Genomic DNA, 20,682 nt, shown 5'->3' with positions numbered 1-20,682 from the left:
TCAGGCATGAGCCACTGCGCCTAGCAAAAAATTTTAAAAAAAAAAAGGAAAATTGGGCTGGGTGTGGTGTCTCATGCCTGTAATCCCAGCGCTTTGGGAGGCCAAGGCAGGAGGATTGCTCGAGCTCAGGAGTTCACCGCCATGCTGGGCGACATGGTGAAATCCCATCTACTAAAAAAAAAAAAAAAGGAAAATTGCATTCCTTGTCTTTAGATTCATTCTTGTGTTTCCAGAAATGGCACTGAGCCCAGAAGCAGCTATAGAAGTTGCCAATTCTCCTCTTTCCCCATGAGAAAGGACTGTCTTGAAAGTGGAAGCATGAAGTAGACAGATGTGGATTCAGCTTCTCCCAACCCTCGCTTCCGAATTCCTAGAAATTAGTTTTTCCACCCCCTGCAGCAGTGGCGTGGAAGGAGCCTGGGTCGGGAGCCACTTGAGGAAGCTCAGATCAGATCTGTAGGGAATTCAGGTGAGCCACACCTTTCTCCTCCCCTCTAATGATCACTGCCATCCCCTCACTCCCAGGATGCACCCACCACCCGCCCTCACTCAGGCATTGTCTCCGTCTCCGGAAACATGATGGCTTCAGTTTCTCGCTCTCCCAGTCCAGGCCTCCTCCGTGTGGTCTGCCTTCCACAGGGGTCGTGAGGAATCTTCCTTAACCCAGATCTGACTCCATCCCTCCCCTGCTCAAAACCGCTCCAGGCCATGCAACAGAACATTAGTCCTGGAAAAGACTTGGTGTGGGAGAATGTCTCATAAAAAGCTGTGAAGGTTTCTGTTGTTGTTGTTTTTGTTGTTTTGTTTTGTTTTGTTTTGTTTTTAGACGGAGTCTTACTCTGTTGCCCAGGCTGGAGTGCAGTGGTGCAATCTTGGCTCACTGTAACCTCTGCTTCCTGAGTTCAAGTGATTCTCCTGCCCCAGCCTCCTGAGTAGCTGGGACTACGGGCACCCGCCACCAAACCTAGCTAATTTTTTTTTTCTTTTTTTTTTTTTGAGATGGAGTCTCGCTCTGTTGCCCAGGCTGGAGTGCAGTGGCGTAATCTCAGCTCACTGCAACCTCTACTTCCCGGTTCAAGCAATTCTCCTGCCTCAGCCTCCCAAGTAGCTGGGATTACAGATGACTGCCACCAAGCCTGGCTAATTTTTGTATTTTTACAAAATTTAGACATGGTGTTTCATCACGTTGGCTAGGCTGGTCTCGAACTCCTGACCTCAGGTGATCTGCCCACCTCGGTCTCCCAAAGTGCTGGGATTACAGGCGTGAGCCACTGCACCTGGCTATGAAGGCTTTTGTGTTTGTGTGTGTGTGTGTGTGTCTGAGAGGTCTGAATTGATCAGAAGCATGAAACAGAGTTGGCATGATGCAAGAGACAGAGGGAATCATAAACTTGCTCCTCCATCAGAATTCATAAATTCTGCTAACATATATTTTGTAGAGATGGGGCCTTGCTATGTTGGCCAGGCTGGTCTGAAACTCCTGGCCTCAGGCAATCTAACTGCCTTGGCCTCCCCAAGTGCTAGGATTACAGGCGTGAGCCATTGCACCCAGTCACATCTCCCTCTTACACTAACCCTCCTGTCTTCCTTTTATAAAGACTCTTGTGGCCAGGCTCGGTGGCTCACGCCTGTAATCCCAGCACTTTGGGAGGCTGAGGCAGGTGGATCACGAGGTCAGGAGATCAAGACCATCCTGGCTAACATGGTGAAACCCTGTCTCTACTAAAAATTAAAAAAAAAAAAAAAAATTAGCCAAGCATGGTGGCGGGCACCTGTAGTCCCAGCTACACGGGAGGCTGAGGCAGGAGAATGGCGTGAACCTGGGAGGCAGAACTTGCAGTGAGCCGAGATCTCGCCACTGCACTCCAGCCTGGGCGACAGAGCGAGACTCCGTCTCAAAATAAAAAAGAAAGACTCTTGTGATTCCATGGGTCCTGCCCAGATAACCCAGGATAACGTCCCCATCTGAAGTACCCTCATTTGGTCACACCTGCTAAGTCCTTTTTTGCTATGTAGGGTGAAATGTCACAGGTTCTGGGCATTAGGACATGAATATCTCTGGGGACCATTATCCTGCCTACCACAGAGTCCCTCTCATGCCACTCTTATGACTGAGAGAAAAGAAAAAATAGCAGACCTATGTGAGGTCCTTAATACTTCTCCCTGAGGCTGGGCTCGGTGGCTTACGCCTGTAATCCCAGCACTTTGGAAGGCTGAGGTGGGCAGATTGAGCTCAGGAGTTCGAGACCAGCCTGGACAACATAATGAGACCTCATCTGTACCAAAACTATAAAAACTTAGCTGGGCATGGTGGCGCACGTCTGTGGTCCCAGCTACTTGTGAGGCTGAGGTGGGAGAATCGCTGGAACCTGGGAGGTTGCAGTGAGCTGAGATCACGCCAGTGAACTCCTGCCTGGGTGACAGAGTGAGACTCTGTCTCAAAAATAGAAAAAAGAAGTTAGGCGTGGTGGCTCACACCTGTAATCCCAGCACTTTGGGAGGCCGAGGCGGGTGGATCACCTGAGGTCAGGAGCTCCAGGCCAGCCTGGCCAACATAGTGAAACCCCGTCTCTACTAAAACCACAAAAATTAGCCGGGTGTGGTGTCGGGTGCCTGAAATCCGCTACTTGGGAGGCTGAGGTGGGAGAATCGCTTGAACCTGGGAGGTGGAGGTTACAGTGAGCCAAGACTGCATCACTCTGGGCCACAGAGCGAGACTCTGTCTCAAAAACAACAAATTCTCCTTCAAAGAGGCGCAGTCACAGTTTTTTGTTTGTTTGTTTGTTTGTTTGTATTTTTTTAGTAGAGACGGGGTTTCACCAGGTTAGCCAGGATGGTCTCGATCTCCTGACCTCGTGATCAGCCCGCCTCGGCCTCCCAAAGTGCTGGGATTACAGGCTTGAGCCACCGCGCCCGGCCTTGTTTGTATTTTTTTAGTAGAGATGGGGTTTCACCAGGTTAGCCAGGATGGTCTCGATCTCCTGACCTCGTGATCCGCCCGTCTCGGCCTCCCAAAGTGCTGGGATTACAGGCTTGAGCCATCGCGCCCGGCCGCAGTCACAGTTTTGATAATACCCTCTACCACACACACTAGTGAAACAAGGAAAACAAGAGGAAGGCGGAAAGACAGCAATTGTTGTGTCAAGAGAGCCGGGAAGAGACAGCAGAAGTGAAGCTCATTTTCATCAGCCAAGTGGCTCCTAGGATTTCTTAATCTCCCCCGACTTCCTGTTCTCCACCCAGAACACCCATTGGTGAGTGGGGCGGGGCAGGAGGGAGCTGAAGAGTGAGAAAGCCATTATTTCAGCAAAAGGTTTTTCCTCCCTCTCTCAGTCCTCGAACCGCTCGCTGGCTCAGCCTGTCCGCCCACCACCTGTGAACGATGCAATGGAAGGTGTGCTGCGGTCGCCCCGTGTCCCGTGCATAGGAACATCTCAGCCTCCAGGTCCTCTCCTTCCGGGCTCACGGCACCCCCATGCTACGAACCGCAGGCAGGGACGGCCTCTGTCGCCTGTCCGCCTACTTGGAAGAACTCGAGGCTGTGGAGCTGAAGAAGTTCAAGTTATACCTGGGGACTGCGACAGAGCTGGGAGAAGACAAGATCCCCTGGGGACGCATGGAGATGGCCGGTCCCCTGGAAATGGCCCATCTGCTCATCACCCACTTCGGGACAGAGGAGGCTTGGAGGTTGGCTCTCAGCACCTTTGAACGGATGAACAGGAAGGACCTGTGGGAGAGAGGACAGAGAGAGGACCTGGTGAGGGGTAAGGAGGTGGCGGGACAGGCAAGGCTAGAACCCCAGCGGCGTGTGGTGACTCTTGCCTGTAATCTCAGCGCTTTGGGAGGCTGAAGAGGGCAGATCACTTGAGGTGAGGAGTTCAAGACCAGCCTAGACAACATAGTGAGGCTGTGTCTCTACCAAAAATCAAAAAAATTAGCCAGGTGTGGTGGTGCATGTCTGTGATCCCAGCTTCTCAGGAGGCTGAGGTGGGAGGATCACTTGAGACCAGAAGGTCGAGGCTGCAGTGAGCTATGATCCTGCCACTGCACCCCAGCCTGGCTGACAGAGTGAGATCTTGCCCCAAATATTTTATATATATAAGAATAATTTTATATATTTATATATATAAATTTTATATATATATATATGTATATGAAATCCCTGAGCCTGGGAGATCTGGAATATATATATGTGTGTGTGTGTATATATATATGTGTGTGTGTGTGTGTGTGTATATATATATTTTTAAGAGATGAGGTGGCCAGGTGCAGTAGCTCACACCTATAATCCCAACACTTTGGGAGGCCAAGGCGGGTGGTTCATCTGAGGTCAGGAATTTGAGATCAGTCTGGCCAGCATAGTGAAACTCTGTCTCTACTAAAAATACAAAAATTAGCCATGCGTGGTGGCACACGCCTATAGTCCCAGCTACTTGGAAGGCTGAGGCAGGAGAATCGCTTGAACCTGAGAGGTGGAGATTGCAGTGAGCTGAAATCACACCACTGTACTCCAGGCTGGGCAACAGTGAAACCCCATCTCAAAAAAAAAATTTAAAAAGAGATGCGGGGCCGGGCGCGGTGGCTCAAGCCTGTAATCCCAGCACTTTGGGAGGCCGAGGCGGGTGGATCACAAGGTCAGGAGATCGAGACTATCCTGGCTAACACGGTGAAACCCCGTCTCTACTAAAAATACAAAAACCTAGCCGGGCGCGGTAGCGGGCGCCTGTAGTCCCAGCTACTTGGGAGGCTGAGGCGGGAGAATGGCGTGAACCCGGGGGGCGGAGCTTGCAGTGAGCCGAGATCGCGCCACTGCACTCCAGCCTGGGAGCACAGCGAGACTCCGTCTCAAAAAAAAAAAATAAAAAAGAGATGCGGTATCCTTTTTTTTTGAGACAGAGTCTCGCTCTGTTGCCCAGGCTGGAGTGCAGTGGCATGATCTCTCCTCACTACAACGTCTGCCTCCTGGGTTCAAGCAATTTTCTGCCTGAGCCTTCTGAGTAGCTGGGATTATGGGCACCCGCCACCATGCCTAGCTAATTTTTTGTATTTATATTTTTTGTAGAGACGGGGTTTCGCTATCTTGGCCAGGCTGGTCTTGAACTCCTGACCTCGTGATCCACCTGCCTCAGCCTCCCAAAGTGCTGGGATTACAGGCATGAGCCACTGTGCCCAGCCAAGATGAGGTATCCTTATGTTGCCCAGGCTGGTCTTGAACTCCTGGGCTCAAGCGAGCTCCCACCTTAGCCTCCCAAAGCACTGGGATTACAGGCATGAATGACCACTGCCTGGCCACCAATTCCCTTTTCTTTCATACTAATCCCTGAGCCTGGGAGATCTGGAATTCTAACTTACACATGCATACATCTATATCTACACAAAAATTTCAACTTTTGCCGGGCACAGTGGCTCGCGCCTGTAATTCCAGCACTTTGGGAGGCTGAGGCAGGAGAATGGTGTGAACCCAGGGGACAGAGCTTGCAGTGAGCTGAGATCATGCCACTGCACTCCAACCTGGGCAACAGAGCGAGACTCCATCTCAAAAAAAAAAAAAAAAAAAATTCAACTTTTATTTTAGATTCAAGGGGTACATGTGCAGGTTTGTTACATGGGTGTATTGAGCGATGCTGAGATTCAGGGTAAGATTGATCCTATCACCCAGGTACTTGAACACAGTACCCAATCGTGAGTTTTCCCCCTGCCACGAGTCCCCAGTGTCTTCCCATCTTTGTCCACGAGAACCCAGTGTTTATCTTCCACTTATAAGTGAGAACATGCAGTCTTTGGTTTTCTATTCCTGCATTAGTTTGCTTAGGATAATGGACTCCAGCTGCGTCCATGTTACTGCAAAGGACATGATTTTGTTCTTTTTTATGACTGTGTACAGAATTCTAATTTCATCCCTTTGGTCTTTGTTCATGCTGTGTTCTGTCTGGAATATTCTCCATCTTCTTTGCCTGGAAAAGTATTACTTACTGAAACCTTGAAGCCATTACCTTCTCTAAAGAATTTACTCCTCTTCCCCCACTTTCTGATTCCTCGCTCCCACCACTCTGACTGGCTCAGAAACCCCACTTCTGTGCCTCCTTAGCACTCTTGGATTTCTTTTATTATATCTTCTATCTCATAAAATAATCACAATGGGCCGGGCGCGGTGGCTCAAGCCTGTAATCCCAGCACTTTGGGAGACTGAGGTGGGCGGATCACCTGAGCTCAGGAGTTCGAGACCAGCCTGGCCAACATGGCGAAACCCCGTCTCTACTAAAAATACAAAAAAAGTTATACAGGGGTGGTGGCGGGCGCCAGTAATCCCAGCTAATCTAGAGGCTGAGACAGGAGAATCACTTGAACCCAGGAGGTGAAGGTTGCAGTGAGCAAAGATCAAGCCACTGCACTCCAGCCTGGGTGACAGAGCGAGACACTGTCTCAAAAAAAAACCACATATATATATGATTTATATTCAGACACAAGCTCAAGAGATAATACGTGCAAAGTGCTTGACACAATTCGGAGCAGGTAGTAAAGGCTCGGCACATGTGGCCCATTGCCCATTGCCCATTGCCGAAGTGGCAGAGATGGGACTTGAGCTGTGGAACTGGTTTTTTAAAAATATTTTTATTTTTTAGAGATGGGGTCTCACCATGTTGCCCAGGCTAGACTCAAACTCCTGGGTTGAAGCGATCCCCCTGCCTCAGCCTCTTGAATAGCTGAAACTACAGGTGCGTACCACAGAGCCCTGTTGGAGCTGTGGTTTTTTTGCTTTGTTTTGTTTTTGAGACAGAGTCTCACTCTGTCGCCCAGGCTGGAGTGCAGTGGCGCAATCTTGACTCACTGCAAGCTCTGTATCCTGAGTTCCAGCGATTCTCCTGCCTCAGCCTCCTGAGTAGCTAGGATTACAGGCACATGCCACCACGCCCGACTAATTTTTGTATTTTTAGTAAAGACGGGGTTTCACCATGTTAGTCCAGTTGGTGTTGAACTCCTGACCTCAGGTGATCCGCCCATGTTGCCTCCCAAAGTGCTGGAATTACAGGCGTGAGCCACTGCACCCTGCTTGAGCTGTAGTTTTTAATGTCATTTCTCACCTGTTTTCTCTACTGGGAAATGGATGCCTGAAAGGCAGAAAGAGTCTGGACTCCCCTGTGTGATTCTCTGAGACTAAAGTGTCTGGCTAGGGCTAGGAACCGAGTAAACTTTGGTGAACATTTGCTGAATGAGTAAGCAAGTCCTGCCAATAACGGGTTATACACAGTCACTTCTGCAAAGCTCAGTGACTCATCATTAATGAGGTGTGACGGTAGCAGTGTGCTGGGAAACATCTCTGTAAAAAACAAAGTCTTTAATGACTCTGAAAAAACCAAATGCATTTGTTTGTAGCTTGCCTGCCTGCCTTCCTTTCCTTCCTTCCTTCCTTCTTTCCTTCCTTCCTTCCTTCCTTCCTTCGTTTTTCTCCCTTCCGTTCCCTTCCCTCTTCCTTTCTTTTCTTTATTCTTCTTTTCTCTCTCTCTCCTCTCTCTTCTCTTTTCTCTGTCTTTCTTTTTCTCTTTCTCTTTTCTCCATCACCCAAGAGACAGAGGTTGTGGTGAGCCAAGATCCCGCCACTGCACTCCAGCCTGGACAACAAGGGCAAAACTCCGTCTTAATATACATACACATACACACATATATAATATATATATGTATATTATATATATATTAGCCAGGTGTGGTGGCGCACGCCTGTAATCCCAGCTACTCGGGAGGCTGAGGCAGGAGAATCACTTGAACCCGGGAGGCGGAGGTCGCAGTGGGCCAAGATCGCACCACTGCACTCCAGCCTGGACGACAAGAGCGAGACTCTATCTCAAAAAAAAAAAAAGAAAAGAAAAAAGTATCAATGTACTTACTTGTCATTTTGTATAATTATATCTAAATGTAAGTGTTACATAGTTATTTTAAGAAATGGAAATAATGTACAAATATAGAATCAAAAGTAAAGTCCCACTTTTCTCCCTCTTCCGCCTGAATCTCTCCCAGCATTGACAATGCGTAACCATTTGCCGAGCGTTCTTCTCCGGACTGCATCCGTTTAGTCTACTAACAGGCAGCTCAGCGTTCCCAAGGAGACAGATGTCTGGCTTTGCTCTTTCTGTCTGTGTGATGCTGGAGAATCGATGTGCCCCTCTGGGCTTCCGTCTCCATCTGTAAAACAAGGGCATCCAACAAGATCGGCAGTTCGCATGTGAATGTGCATAAGAGTCTCTCGAGACCCTTGTGGCCAATAGGGAATCCAAGACGCCCCAACCCTAGAGATTCTGATTCAGCAGGTCTCAGGCACCAGGAATCTGCATTTTGATGTGGGTGGTTCTCACGGCATGCCTAGGAAACACTGAAGGAGAACATCTCTGAGGCCTTTCTCAGCTACAATTTTCAAGAATTACCTTTTTTATTTTTATTTATTTATTTTTTTGAAATGGAGTCTCACTCTGTCACCCAGGCTGGAGTGCAGTGGCACGATCTTGGCTCACTGCAACCTCCACCTTCCAGGTTCAAGTGATTCACCTGCCTCAGCCTCCCGAGTACCTGGGACTACAGGTGCCCGCCATCACGCCCGGCTAGTTTTGTATTTATAGTAGAGATGGGGTTTCACCGTGTTAGCCAGGACGGTCTCGATCTCCTGACCTCACGATCCACCCACCTCAGCCTCCCAAAATGCTAGGATTACAGGCGTGAGCCACCGCACTGGCCTGGATTACCTTTAAAAAAAGAAACAAACTATGGACACACCTATAATCCCAGCACTTTGGGAGGCTGAGGCAGGCAGATGACTTGAACCTAGAAGTTTGAGACCGGTCTGGGCAACATGGCAAAACCCCGTCTCTACAAAACTGGGCAGAAACAAACTATGGACACACCTATAATCCCAGCACTTTGGGAGGCTGAGGCAGGCAGATGACTTGAACCTAGAAGTTTGAGACCGGTCTGGGCAACATGGCAAAACCCCGTCTCTACAAAACTGGGCAGGCACATGGCACATGCCTGCAGACCCAGCTACCTGGGAGGCTGAGATGGGAGGATCACTTAAGCCCAGGAGGTGAAGGCTGCAGTGAGCCAAGATCATGCTGCTCTACTCTAGCCTGAGGAACACAGCAAGACCCTCTCTCTCTCAAAAAAAAAAAAAAAATACATACATATATATATATATATATATATATATGTATTGTCAACCAGCTGCAGTGGCTCACGCCTGTAATCCCAGCACGTTGGAGGCTGAGGCAGGCGAATCACTTGAGGCCAGGAATTCGACGACAGCCTGGCCAACATGGTGAAACCTTGTCTTATCTCTACTAAAAATACAAAAATTAGCTGGTCGTGGTGGTACATGCCTGTAATCCCAGCTACTCCAGAGGCTGAGGCAGGAGAATCACTTGAACCCGGGAGGCAGAGGTTGCAGCGAGCCAAAATCACACCAGCCTGGGCGACACAGTGAGACTCTGTCTCATAAATGAATAAATAAATAGTGCTAAAATACACAAAACATGAAATTTGCCCTCTTAACCTTTTTTTTTTTTTTTTTTTTTGAGACGGAATTTAATTCTTGTTGCCTAGGCTGGAGTGCAGTGGCATGATCTCAGCTCACTGCAACCTCTGCCTCCTGGGTTCAAGCAATTATCCTGTCTCAGCCTCCCAAGTAGCTGGGATTATAGGCATCTGCCACCATGCCCAGCTAATTTTTGTATTTTTAGTAGAGATGGGGTTTCTCCATGTTGGTCAGACTGGTCTTGAACTCCTGACTTCAGGTAATCCATCCGCCTTGGCCTCCCAAAGTGCAGGGATTACAGGCGTGAGCCACCACACCCGGCCTCCTCTTAACCATTTTTTTTTTTTTCCTTGAGATGGAGTCCTGCTCTGTCACTAGGCTGGAGTGCAATGGTGCGATCTCAGCTCACTACAACCTCTGACTCCCTGGTTCAAGCGATTCTCCTGCCTCAGCCTCCCGAGTAGCTGGGATTACAGGCATGCGCCACCACGCCTGGCTCATTTTTGTATTTTTTGTTTTGTTTTGTTTTGTTTTTTTGAGACGGAGTCTCGCTCTGTTGCCCAGGCTGGAGTGCAGTGACACGTTCTGGGCTCACTGCAAGCTCAGCCTCCCAGGTTCACGCCATTCTCCTGCCTGAGCCTCCTGAGTAGCTGCGACTACAGGCGCCCACCACCACCATGCCCAGCTAATTGTTTGTACTTTTAGTAGACACGGGATTTCACCGTATTAGCCAGGATGATCTAGATCTCCTGACCTCGTGATCCGCCCACATCGGCCTCCCACAGTGCTGGGATTACAGGTGTGAGCCACCGCACCCAGCCTTCATTTTTGTATTCTTAATAGAGACAAGGTTTCACCACATTGGTAAGGCTGGTCTTGAACTCCTGACATCAGGTGATCCACCTGCCTCGGCCTCCTAAAGTGCTGGGAATACAGGCGTGAGCCACTGTGCCCGGCCTCCTCTTAACCATTTTTAAGTGTGCTGCTGAGGATAGTACATTTACACTGATGTGCCTTCAATCTTCAGAACTCTGCATCTTGCAAAACAAACTGGATACCCATTAAACAATTCCCTATTTTCCCCTTTCCTCTCAATGATAACCTTCTTTAATTAAACATTTTTGAGTGGCCAGATGCGTTGGCTCATGCCTGTAATCCCAGCACTTTGGGAGGCCAAGGTGGGCGGATCACCTGAGGTCAGGAGTTTGAGACCAGCCTGGCCAACATGGTAAAACCCCATCTCTACCAAAAATACAAAAATTAGCCGGGCATGGTGGCCCACGCCTGTAATCCCAGTTACTCGGGAGACTGAGGCAGGAGAATCACTTGAACCTGGGAGGTGAAGATTGTAGTGAGCTGAGATCGCACCATTGCACTCCAGCCTGGGCAACAGAGCGAGACTCTGTCTCAAAAATAAATAAAATAAAATAAATAAAATAATAAAATAAATAAAATAAAATAAAATAAAAAAATAAAATAAAATAAAATAAATAGTGCGAGATGACTGAATATACCAGAGCCAGCACTGAACAGATGAAAGACAACAGTTTAGGCCAGGCACGGTGGCTCACGCTTGTAATCCCAGCACTTTGGGAGACCAAGGCAGGTGGATCATGAGGTCAGGAGTTCAAGACCAGCCTGGCCAACATGGTGAAACTCCGTCTCTACTAAAAAATACAAAAATTAGCTGGGTGCGGTGGCGGGCGCCTGTAATCTCAGCTACTCAGGAGGCTGAAGCAGGAGAATTGCTTGAACCCGGGAGGCGGAGCTTGCAGTGAGTTGAGGTCACGCTGCTGCATTCCGGCCTGGGTGACAGAGCAAGACTCTGCCTCAAAAAAAAAAAAAAAAAAAAAAGACAGACAACAGTTTATTAGTCACACAGACTCACAGGGAAGGTGTCCCTGTATGCCAGGAGGGTCACACAGGGTATTGTACTTGGGAACATTATGAAGCTACAGGGACTGTGGGGGGCGGGCTGTGTAGTAACAGGAGGGTGGGGTGCCTCCTGGCTCCTTCAAGAGGATGTTCTTTGCTTTCATGAATCATTTCATGGACTAGCAACCAGCAGGGAGGTGAAAACTTGTCAGAGTGAGGACCAGATGGGGTGCCGCTGGCTCAGCTGATGGGAGAACTCACTGGGGGAAGTCTTTCTCATGGAGTAGGGAATATGCCAGGTGAGAGCGTAGGAACTCACCCTTAGAACTTTGAGGGCCTTCTGAGGACCAAAGATGCCAAGGAAGGACTCGACGTGTAGAATCTTATGACGTATCCAGACAAAGACCTTTTTGGGGCTGGGCACGATGGCCCACACCAGTATTTCCAACACTTTGAGAGGCCAAGGTTGCAGGACTGCTTGAGGCCAGGAGTTCCAGACCAGCCTGGGTAACATACTGAGACCTAATCTCTACCAAAAAAAAAAAAATATTAAAATATTTTTAAGAGACAGAGTCGCCGGGTGCAGTGGCTCACACATAATCCCAGCACTTTGGGAGGCCGAGGTGGGCGGATCACGGGGTCAGGAGTTTGAGACCAGCCTGACCCACATGGTGAAACCCCGTCTCTACTAAAAATACAAAAAAATACAAAATAAATTATCCAGGCATGGTGATGCATGCCTGTAGTCCCAGCTGCTCAGGAGGCTGAGGCAGGAGAACCACTTGAACCCAGGAGGCAGAAGTTGCGGTGAGCCAAGATCACGCCACTACACTCCAGCCTGGGTAACAGAGCTAGACTCTGTCTTGAAAAAAAAAAAGATAATGGATGAGATGTGGCCTAGAGCTGACAAGGGAGGAGTCCAGACTGACTCAGAACTTCCCAATCAAAAAGATTGATTGGGCCCGGGTGCGGTGGCTCACGCCTGTAATCCCAGCACTTTGGGAAGCCAAGGCAGATGGATCATGAGGTCAGGAGTTCAAGACCAGCCTGGCCAACATAGTGAAACCCCATCTCTACTAAAAATACAAAAATCAGGCCAGGCGCAGTGGCTCACACCTGTAATCCCAGCACTTTGGGAGGCCGAGGTGGGCGGATCATGAGGTCAGCAGATCGAGACCATCCTGGCTAACACGGTAAAACCCTATCTCTACTAAAAATACAAAAAATTAGCCAGGCGTGGTGGTGGACACCTGTAGTCCCAGCTACTCAGGAGCCTGAGGCAGGAGGATGGCGTGAACCCGGGAGGCCGTGAGCCGAGATGGCGCCACTGCACTCCAGCCTGGGTGACAGAGCAATACTCCATCTCAAAAAATAAAATAAAATAAAAAATACAAAAATTAGCCAGGCATTGTGGCGCACAACTGTAACGCCAGTTACTTGGGAGGCTGAGGCAGGAGAATTGCTTGAATTCGGGAGGTGGAGGTTGTGGTGAGCCGAGATCGTACCACTGCACCCCAGCCTGGGCAACAGAGCAAGACTGTCTCAAAAAAAAAAAAAAAAAAAAGACTGATTGGATGGATGGAGGTGCCAATGACCATGAGGGGGACCCAGGAAGGAGGGTGGGCTACAAGGAACAAGGGATGAGCTGTTTCCCACACACAGCCTATGCAGTGACTACAGAACATTCTGGGGTGTGGACGAGCAGGGAGTTATGCAGGCATTTTGACGTAATCGCCGCTAATATGACGCAGTGCTGCTAGCCAGATGCGTACTAGTTCATCTTGCACAATTTCTTTTCCAGATACCCCACCTGGTGGCCCGTCCTCACTTGGGAACCAGTCAACATGCCTTCTGGAAGCCTCTCCTGTCACTCCAAGAAAAGGTGAGCCTCAAGCCATGTACCTACATGTATTCGTCTACACAGAACAGAAGACCCCATGGAGTGTAGGCCAGGCACAAATGCATGATTGAGGAACTCGTGGGGTGGATTAATGACACCATCAAAGGGACAGTTTCCTCCTATGTTTCAACTCATCAACCTTTCCATGTCCACATTTTGTCCTGACACTTGTCACCTCATGGCTGAAAGATGGCTACCAAACCATCTCATACAAGCAAGGGCAACAAGGGAGGCCTAAAAGGCCAGTATGGTGGCTCACGCCTGTAACCCAAGCACTTTGGGAGGCCAAGGCAGGCGGATCACCTGAGGTCAGGAGTTCAAGACCAGCCTGGAAAACATGACAAAACCCTGTCTCTACTAAAAATACAAAATTAGCCAGGTGTGGTGGAGCACATCTGTAGTCCCAGCTATTCAGAGGGTGAGGCAGGAGAATCACTTGAACCTGGAAGGTGGAGGTTGCAGGTCAAGTTGAAGGTGAAAGTCTCGCTCCATTGCCCAGGCTGGAATGCAGTGGGGCGATCTCGGCTCACTGCAACCTCCACCTCCTGGGTTCAAGCAATTCTCCTGTCTCAGCCTCCCAAGTAGCTGGGACTACAGGCACGCACCTTCTTTGAGCCAGATGAGGAGTGCTTTACCTCATGAACTCATCAGAGGTTGCTGATGAGTCCTCCACAAAACTTTCATTCCTCTCCCCTAGATCCCCAGGAAGCCTACAGAGACTATGTCCGCAGGAAATTCCGGCTCATGGAAGACCGCAATGCGCGCCTAGGGGAATGTGTCAACCTCAGCCACGGGTACACCCGGCTCCTGCTGGTGAAGGAGCACTCAAACCCCATGCAGGCCCAGCAGCAGCTTCTGGACATAGGCCGGGGACACACGAGGACCGTGGGACACCAGGCCAGCCCCATCAAAATAGAGACCCTCTTTGAACCAGACGAGGAGCGCCCCGAGCCACCACGCACTGTGGTCATGCAAGGCGTGGCAGGGATAGGCAAGTCCATGCTGGCACACAAGGTGATGCTGGACTGGGCGGACGGGAAGCTCTTCCAAGGCAGATTTGATTATCTCTTCTACATCAACTGTAGGGAGATGAACCAGAGTGACACGGAATGCAGCATGCAAGACCTCATCTCCAGCTGCTGGCCCGAGCCCAGCGCGCCTCTCCAGGAGCTCGTCCGAGTTCCTGAGCGCCTCCTTTTCATCATCGACGGCTTCGATGAGCTCAAGCCTTCTTTCCACGATCCTCAGGGACCCTGGTGCCTCTGCTGGGCAGAGAAACGGCCCACGGAGCTGCTTCTTAACAGCTTAATTCGGAAGAAGCTGCTCCCTGAGCTATCTTTGCTGGTCACCACGCGGCCCACGGCTTTGGAGAAGCTCCACCGTCTGCTGGAGCACCCCAGGCACGTGGAGATCCTGGGCTTCTCTGAGGCAGAAAGGAAGGAGTACTTCTACAAGTATTTCCACGACACAGAGCAGGCGGGCCAAGTCTTCAATTATGTGAGGGACAACGAGCCTCTCTTCACCATGTGCTTCGTCCCCCTGGTGTGCTGGGTGGTGTGTACCTGCCTCCAGCAGCAGCTGGAGGGTGGGGGGCTGTTGAAACAGACATCCAGGACCACCACTGCGGTGTACATGCTCTACCTGCTCAGTCTGATGCAACCCAAGCGCAGGACCCCACGCCTCCAGCCCCCACCCAACCAGAGAGGGTTGTGCTCCTTGGCGGCAGATGGGCTCTGGAACCAGAAAATCCTATTTGAGGAGCAGGACCTTCGGAAGCATGGCCTAGATGGGGCGGATGTCTCTGCCTTCCTCAACATGAACATCTTCCAGAAGGACATTAACTGTGAGAGGTACTACAGCTTCATCCACTTGAGCTTCCAGGAATTCTTTGCAGCTATGTACTATATCCTGGATGACGGGGAGCGTGGGGCGGGCCCAGACCAGGACGTGATCAGGCTGTTGACCGAGTATGGGTTTTCTGAAAGGAGCTTCCTGGCACTCACCATCCGCTTCCTGTTTGGACTCCTGAACGAGGAGACCAGGAGCTATCTGGAGAACAGTCTATGCTGGAAGGTATCACCGCACATCAAGAGGGAACTGTTGCAGTGGATCCGAAGCAAAGCTCAGAGCGACGGCTCCACCCTGCAGCAGGGCTCCTTGGAGCTCTTCAGCTGCTTGTATGAGATCCAGGAGGAGGAGTTTATCCAGCAGGCCCTGAGCCACTTCCAGGTAATCGTGGTCAGCAACATTGCCTCCAAGATGGAGCACATGGTCTGCTCCTTCTGTGTGAAGAACTGCAGGAGCGCCCAGGTGCTGCACTTGTATAGCGCCACCTACAGCGCTGACGGGGAAGACCGGGCGAGGTGCTCTGCAGGAGCGCACACACTGCTGGTGCAGCTGTAAGTATCCCTGGGGCTGCTCAGATTCATGCCTTTTTTTTTTTTTTTCTCTGTTGCCCAGGCTGGAGTGCACTGGCGTGACCTCAGCTCACTGCAACCTCCGCCTCCCGGGTTCAAGAGATTCTCCGTCTCAGCCTCTCAAGTAGCTGGGACTACCGGTGCCACCATGCCTGGCTAATTTTTGTATTTTTAGTAGAGACAGGGTTTCACCATGTTGGCCAGGGTGGTCTTGATCTCTTGACCTCATGATCTGCCCGCCTTGGCCTCCCAAAGTGCTGGGATTACAGGCATGAGCCACGGCACCCGGACCACGCTTTTTTTTTTTTTTTCCAAACGAAGTCTCTCCCAGTGTCCTAGGCTGGAGTGCAGTGGCGCGATCTCGGCTCACTGCAGCCTCTGCCTTCCGGGTTCAAGCGATTCTCCTGCCTCAGCCTCCTGAGTAGCTGGGGTTACAGGTGCTCATCACCATGCCAGCATAATTTTTGTATTTTTAGTGGAGACGGGGTTTCACCATGTTAGCCAGGCTGGTCTTCAACTCCTGACCTCAAGTGATCCACCCGCCTTGGTCTTGAGGTTCATGCTCTTAACCAGTGCCTCTCAGCTAGGGGTGATTTTGCTCTGACATTTGGCCATGTCTGGAGACATGTTTTCTGGTGGTCACAAGTGGGAAGCAAGTAACACTTCCCACAACTGGGAAGCAAGTAACACTACTGACATCTAGTGGGTAAAGGCCAGGAATGCTGCAAACATCCTGCAGTACACAGGACAGTCCCTCTGGCCCCGAAGTGTCAATAGTGCCACAGCTGAGACTAAACACCACCCACTGGGACTAAATTGAGGTTGATGTCCGGGAGAATTTATTCAATCAACAAATATTACTAAGTCCCTTTTTCTTGAGAGAGTCTGGCTCTGTCACCAAGGCTGAAGTGCAGTGGCACGATCTCAGCTCACTGCAACCTCCCCCTTGTGTGTCTCAGCCTCCTGAGTAGCCGGGACCACAGGAGTGTGCCACCACACCCAGCTAATTTTTGTATTTTTTAGTAGAGATGGGGTATCACCATGTTGGCCAGGCTGGTCTTGAATTCTTGGCCTCAGCCTCCCAAAATGCTGGGATTATAGGTGTGAGCCACCACACCCAGCCTCTATGTCCCTTTTATCTGTGGACCCAACACTGTTCTGTAGACAGAAGACTGTGAATAAGCCAATGCTCCCAAGAGAGCATGCATCCTAATGAGAACGGAGACAGATAATAAACAAGTAAACCAACTAATTAATGATTAGGAGTTTCAGATAGAGTCAGGTGCAGCCTGGACAACATAATGAGATCCCCATCTCCAAAAATATAAAATAAATTAGCTGGGCATGATGGTGTATACCTGTAGCCCCAGCTTCTCAGGAGGCTGAGGCGGGAGGATTGCTTAAGCTCGGGAGGTCGAGCCTGCAGTGAACCATGATCTCACCATGCACTCCAGCCTAGACAACAGGGCAAGGCCCTCAAAAAAAAAAAAAAAAAAAAGTTAAAAGATAGCATGCTTTGGCCAGACATGGTGGCTCACACCCCTAATCCCAGCACTTTGGGAGGCGGGCGGATCACCTGAGGTCAGGAATACGAGATCAGCCTGGCCAAGATGGTGAAACCCCATCTCTACTAAAAATACAAAATTACCTGGGCGTGGTAGCTCATGCCTGTAATCCCAGCTACTCTGGAGGCTGAGGCAGGAGAATTGCTTGAACCCAGGAGGTGGAGGTTACGGTGAGCTGAGATGGCACCATTGCACTCCAGCCTGGCCAACAAGAGCAAAACTCCGTCTCAAAAAAAAAAAAAAGATAGCATGCTTCATAAATGGTAAAATGACATGCAAAGGCCATCGTTGTCAAGCACCCAGTAACACCAGAAAGTGGCCTGTCTTTCCTTCAACCAGACCAGAGAGGACCGTTCTGCTGGACGCCTACAGTGAACATCTGGCAGCGGCCCTATGCACCAATCCAAACCTGGTAGAGCTGTCTCTGTACCGGAATGCCCTGGGCAGCCGGGGGGTGAAGCTTCTCTGTCAAGGACTCAGACACCCCAGCTGCAAACTTCAGAACCTGAGGTGAGTACAGGCTGGTCTGGGGGTTTCAGGTGGTCCCCACCGTGGCCTCTCTTGGGGCTCAGTCACAAAGGTTCTATCACAGGATGGTGTATTCATTGGCTACGGCTGCCATAAAAAAGTGCCATAAAGCTGGGTGCGGTGGTTCACGCCTGTGATCTCAGCATGTTGATAGGTCAAGGTGGGTAGATCACTTGAGGTCAGGAGTTTGAGACCAGCCTGGCCAACATGGCAAAATGCCATCTCTACGAAAAATACAAAAATTAGGAGGGCTGTCATCCCAGCTGCTTGGGAGGCTGAGGCGGGAGAATTGCTTGAACCTGGGAGGCGGAGGTTGCAGTGAGCCGGGATCGTGCCATCGCACTCCAGCCTGGGTGATATGGTGAGACTCCGTCTCAGGGGAAGAAAAAAAAAAAAGTGCCAAGACTGGGTGGCTTCACCCCATAAATGTATTTTCTCAAGGCAGGTTGTGGGGGTGCTGGAAGTCCAAGACCAAGCTGTGGGCAGATTAAGTTCTTCTGAGGTCTCTGTCCTGGGTCTGCAGATCACTGCCTTCTGTCTTCATGTGGTCATCCTGCTGTGTGGGTCTCCACATTTTTTTTTTTTTTTTAATTTTTAAGACACTCATATGCTCTGTCACCCAGGCTGGAGTGCAGTGGCACAATCATGGCTCACTGCAACCCCAAAATTTTGGACTCAAGTGATCCTCTTGCCCCAGCATCACGAGTAGCTGGGAAAACAAGCGTGTGCAACCACACCCAGCTAATTTTTGTATTTTTTTGGAGGGATGGGGTTTCACCATGTTGCCCACACTGGTCTCAAACTCCTGGCCTCAAGTGTTCCTCCCTCCTCAGCCTCCTTAACTGTTGAGATTACAGGTGTGAGTCACTGTGCCTAGCCAAATTTTTTTTTTATTTTTTAGTTTTTGAGATAGTCTTGCTCTGTAGCCTGGGCTGGAGTGCAGTGACACGATCTCGACTCACTGCAACCTCTGCTTCCCTGGTTCAAGCAATTCTCCTGCCTCAGCCTCCCGAGTAGCTGGGACTACAGGGGTGCACCACCACACCCAGCTAATTTTAGTGTTTTTAGTAGAGATAGGATTTCATTGCATTGGCCAGGCTGGTCATAAACTCCTGACCTCAGGTAATCTACCCACCTCGGCCTCCCAAAGTGCTGGGATTACAGGTTTGAGCCACTGCACATGACCTTGAATTTCTTTAAGGGCAAACTTTGTGAGTGTATTTGACTACAAAGCAACAAAACATTTTATATTATTCTTGTTGCTTTCCATGACAGGTAAAATTTATCATATACAATATGATATTTTGAAATAAACATATTGGCCAGGTGTGATGGCTCACACTTTCCCAGCACTCTGCCAGCACTTTGGGAGGCCGAGGTGGGAGGATCACTTGAGTCCAAGAGTTCAAGACCAGGTGGCCAACATGGAGAAACCCCATCCCGTCTCTACTAAAAAATACAAAAATTAGTCAGGCGTGGTGCTGGGCACCTGTAATCCCAGTTGCTTGGGAAGCTGAGGCAGGAGAATTGCTTGAACCCAGGAGGTGGAGACTGCAGTGAGCTAAGATCACACCACTGCACTCCAGTCTGGGCAACAAGAGCGAGACTCTGCCTCAAAAAATATATATAAAATATATTAAAAATAAACTCTCTCAGCTAAAAGATAAATATTTTTTTCTTTCTTTTTTTTTTGGAGGCAGTGTCTTGCTCTTGTTTCTCAGGCTGGAGTGCAACGGCACGATCTCAGCTCAGTGCAACCTCCGCCTCCCAGGTTCAAGCGATTCTCCTGCCTCAGCCTCCTGAGTAGCTGGAATTACAGGTGCCCGCCACCACACTCGACTAATTTTTTTATTTCTTTAGTAGAGACAGGGTTTTGCCATGTTGGCCAGGCTGGTTTTGAACTCCTGACCTCAGGTGATCCACCCTGTTCAGCCTTCCAAAATGCTGGGATTACAGGTGTGAGGCACCACACCTGGCGATAAACTCTTAAAAAAAAAAAATAGCTGGACATGGTGGTGTGCACCTGTAGTCCCAGCTACTCAGGACACTGACGTGGGAGGTTGCTTGAGCCCAGAAGGTTTAGGCCCCAGTGCGTCATGATGGTGCCACTGCACTCCAGCCTGGAAAACAGAGTGAAATGCCATCACACGAGGTGGCTCACACCTGTAATCCCAGCACTTCTGGAGGCCAAGGCGGGTGGATCACCTGAGGTCGGGAGTTCGAGACCAGCCTGGCCAACATGGTGAAACCCCATCTCTACTAAAAATACAAAAATTAGCCAGGCGTGGTGGCACACGACTGTAATCCCAGCTACTCAGGAGGCCAAGGCAGGAAAATCGCTTCAACCCAGAAGGCAGAGGTTATGCTGAGCCGAGATCGTGCCACTGCACTCTAGCCTGGGTGGCAGAGAGACTCTGTCTCAGGGAGAAAAAAAAAAAAAAAAAAAGCAAAAGAAAATAATCCACAAAACTGGTGCAAAGGACATGACCAGCTCCTTTCTCCTCTTTTCCACCCCAGGCTGAAGAGGTGCCGCATCTCCAGCTCAGCCTGTGAGGACCTCTCTGCAGCTCTCATAGCCAATAAGAATTTAACAAGGATGGATCTCAGTGGCAATGGTGTTGGATTCTCAGGCATGACGCTGCTTTGCGAGGGCCTGCGGCATCCCCAGTGCAGGCTGCAGATGATTCAGTGAGTCTCTATCCCCGAGAGCAACTTCTTAAGCTCATTGTCTCCTGGGGCATGAAATACCACACAATGCTGGTAATCCTCAAATCTCCACCTTTAAATCAGGGCTGGCCCTTAACCCCATGACCTAAGACCCTGGCCCTGGACTCTAGGCTCTTTAGAGGACCTCCTTCTGCCCTCCTCTGACTCCATACT

General features: G+C 49.9%; 1 protein-coding gene across 3 annotated transcripts in view; it reads left to right on the top strand.

Annotated features, from left to right (window-relative positions):
* The first annotated feature begins 3,241 nt into the window (after positions 1-3,241).
* The window catches only part of NLRP12 (NLR family pyrin domain containing 12), a 31,285-nt gene continuing 13,844 nt past the window's right edge, over positions 3,242-20,682 (top strand). For 2 of the 3 annotated variants that reach the window (XM_025368123.1, XM_025368122.1), the window contains exons 1-5: positions 3,242-3,764; positions 13,194-13,274; positions 13,990-15,691; positions 17,614-17,784; positions 20,320-20,490. In XM_025368123.1, coding sequence (XP_025223908.1) covers positions 3,476-3,764; positions 13,194-13,274; positions 13,990-15,691; positions 17,614-17,784; positions 20,320-20,490 — 2,414 coding nt within the window. In that variant the 5' untranslated portion in view covers positions 3,242-3,475. Of the gene's footprint in view, positions 3,765-13,193; positions 13,275-13,989; positions 15,692-17,429; positions 17,433-17,613; positions 17,785-20,319; positions 20,491-20,682 lie in introns of all 3 variants that reach the window. The other variant, XM_025368121.1, reaches the window with a different exon arrangement.

The sequence above is a fragment of the Theropithecus gelada genome, chromosome 19 (genome assembly GCF_003255815.1).
Source record: "Theropithecus gelada isolate Dixy chromosome 19, Tgel_1.0, whole genome shotgun sequence".
NCBI classification, from domain to species: domain Eukaryota; kingdom Metazoa; phylum Chordata; class Mammalia; order Primates; family Cercopithecidae; genus Theropithecus; species Theropithecus gelada.
Note: the sequence above shows the minus strand (reverse complement) of the source record. Positions and strands in the feature narration are given on the sequence as shown.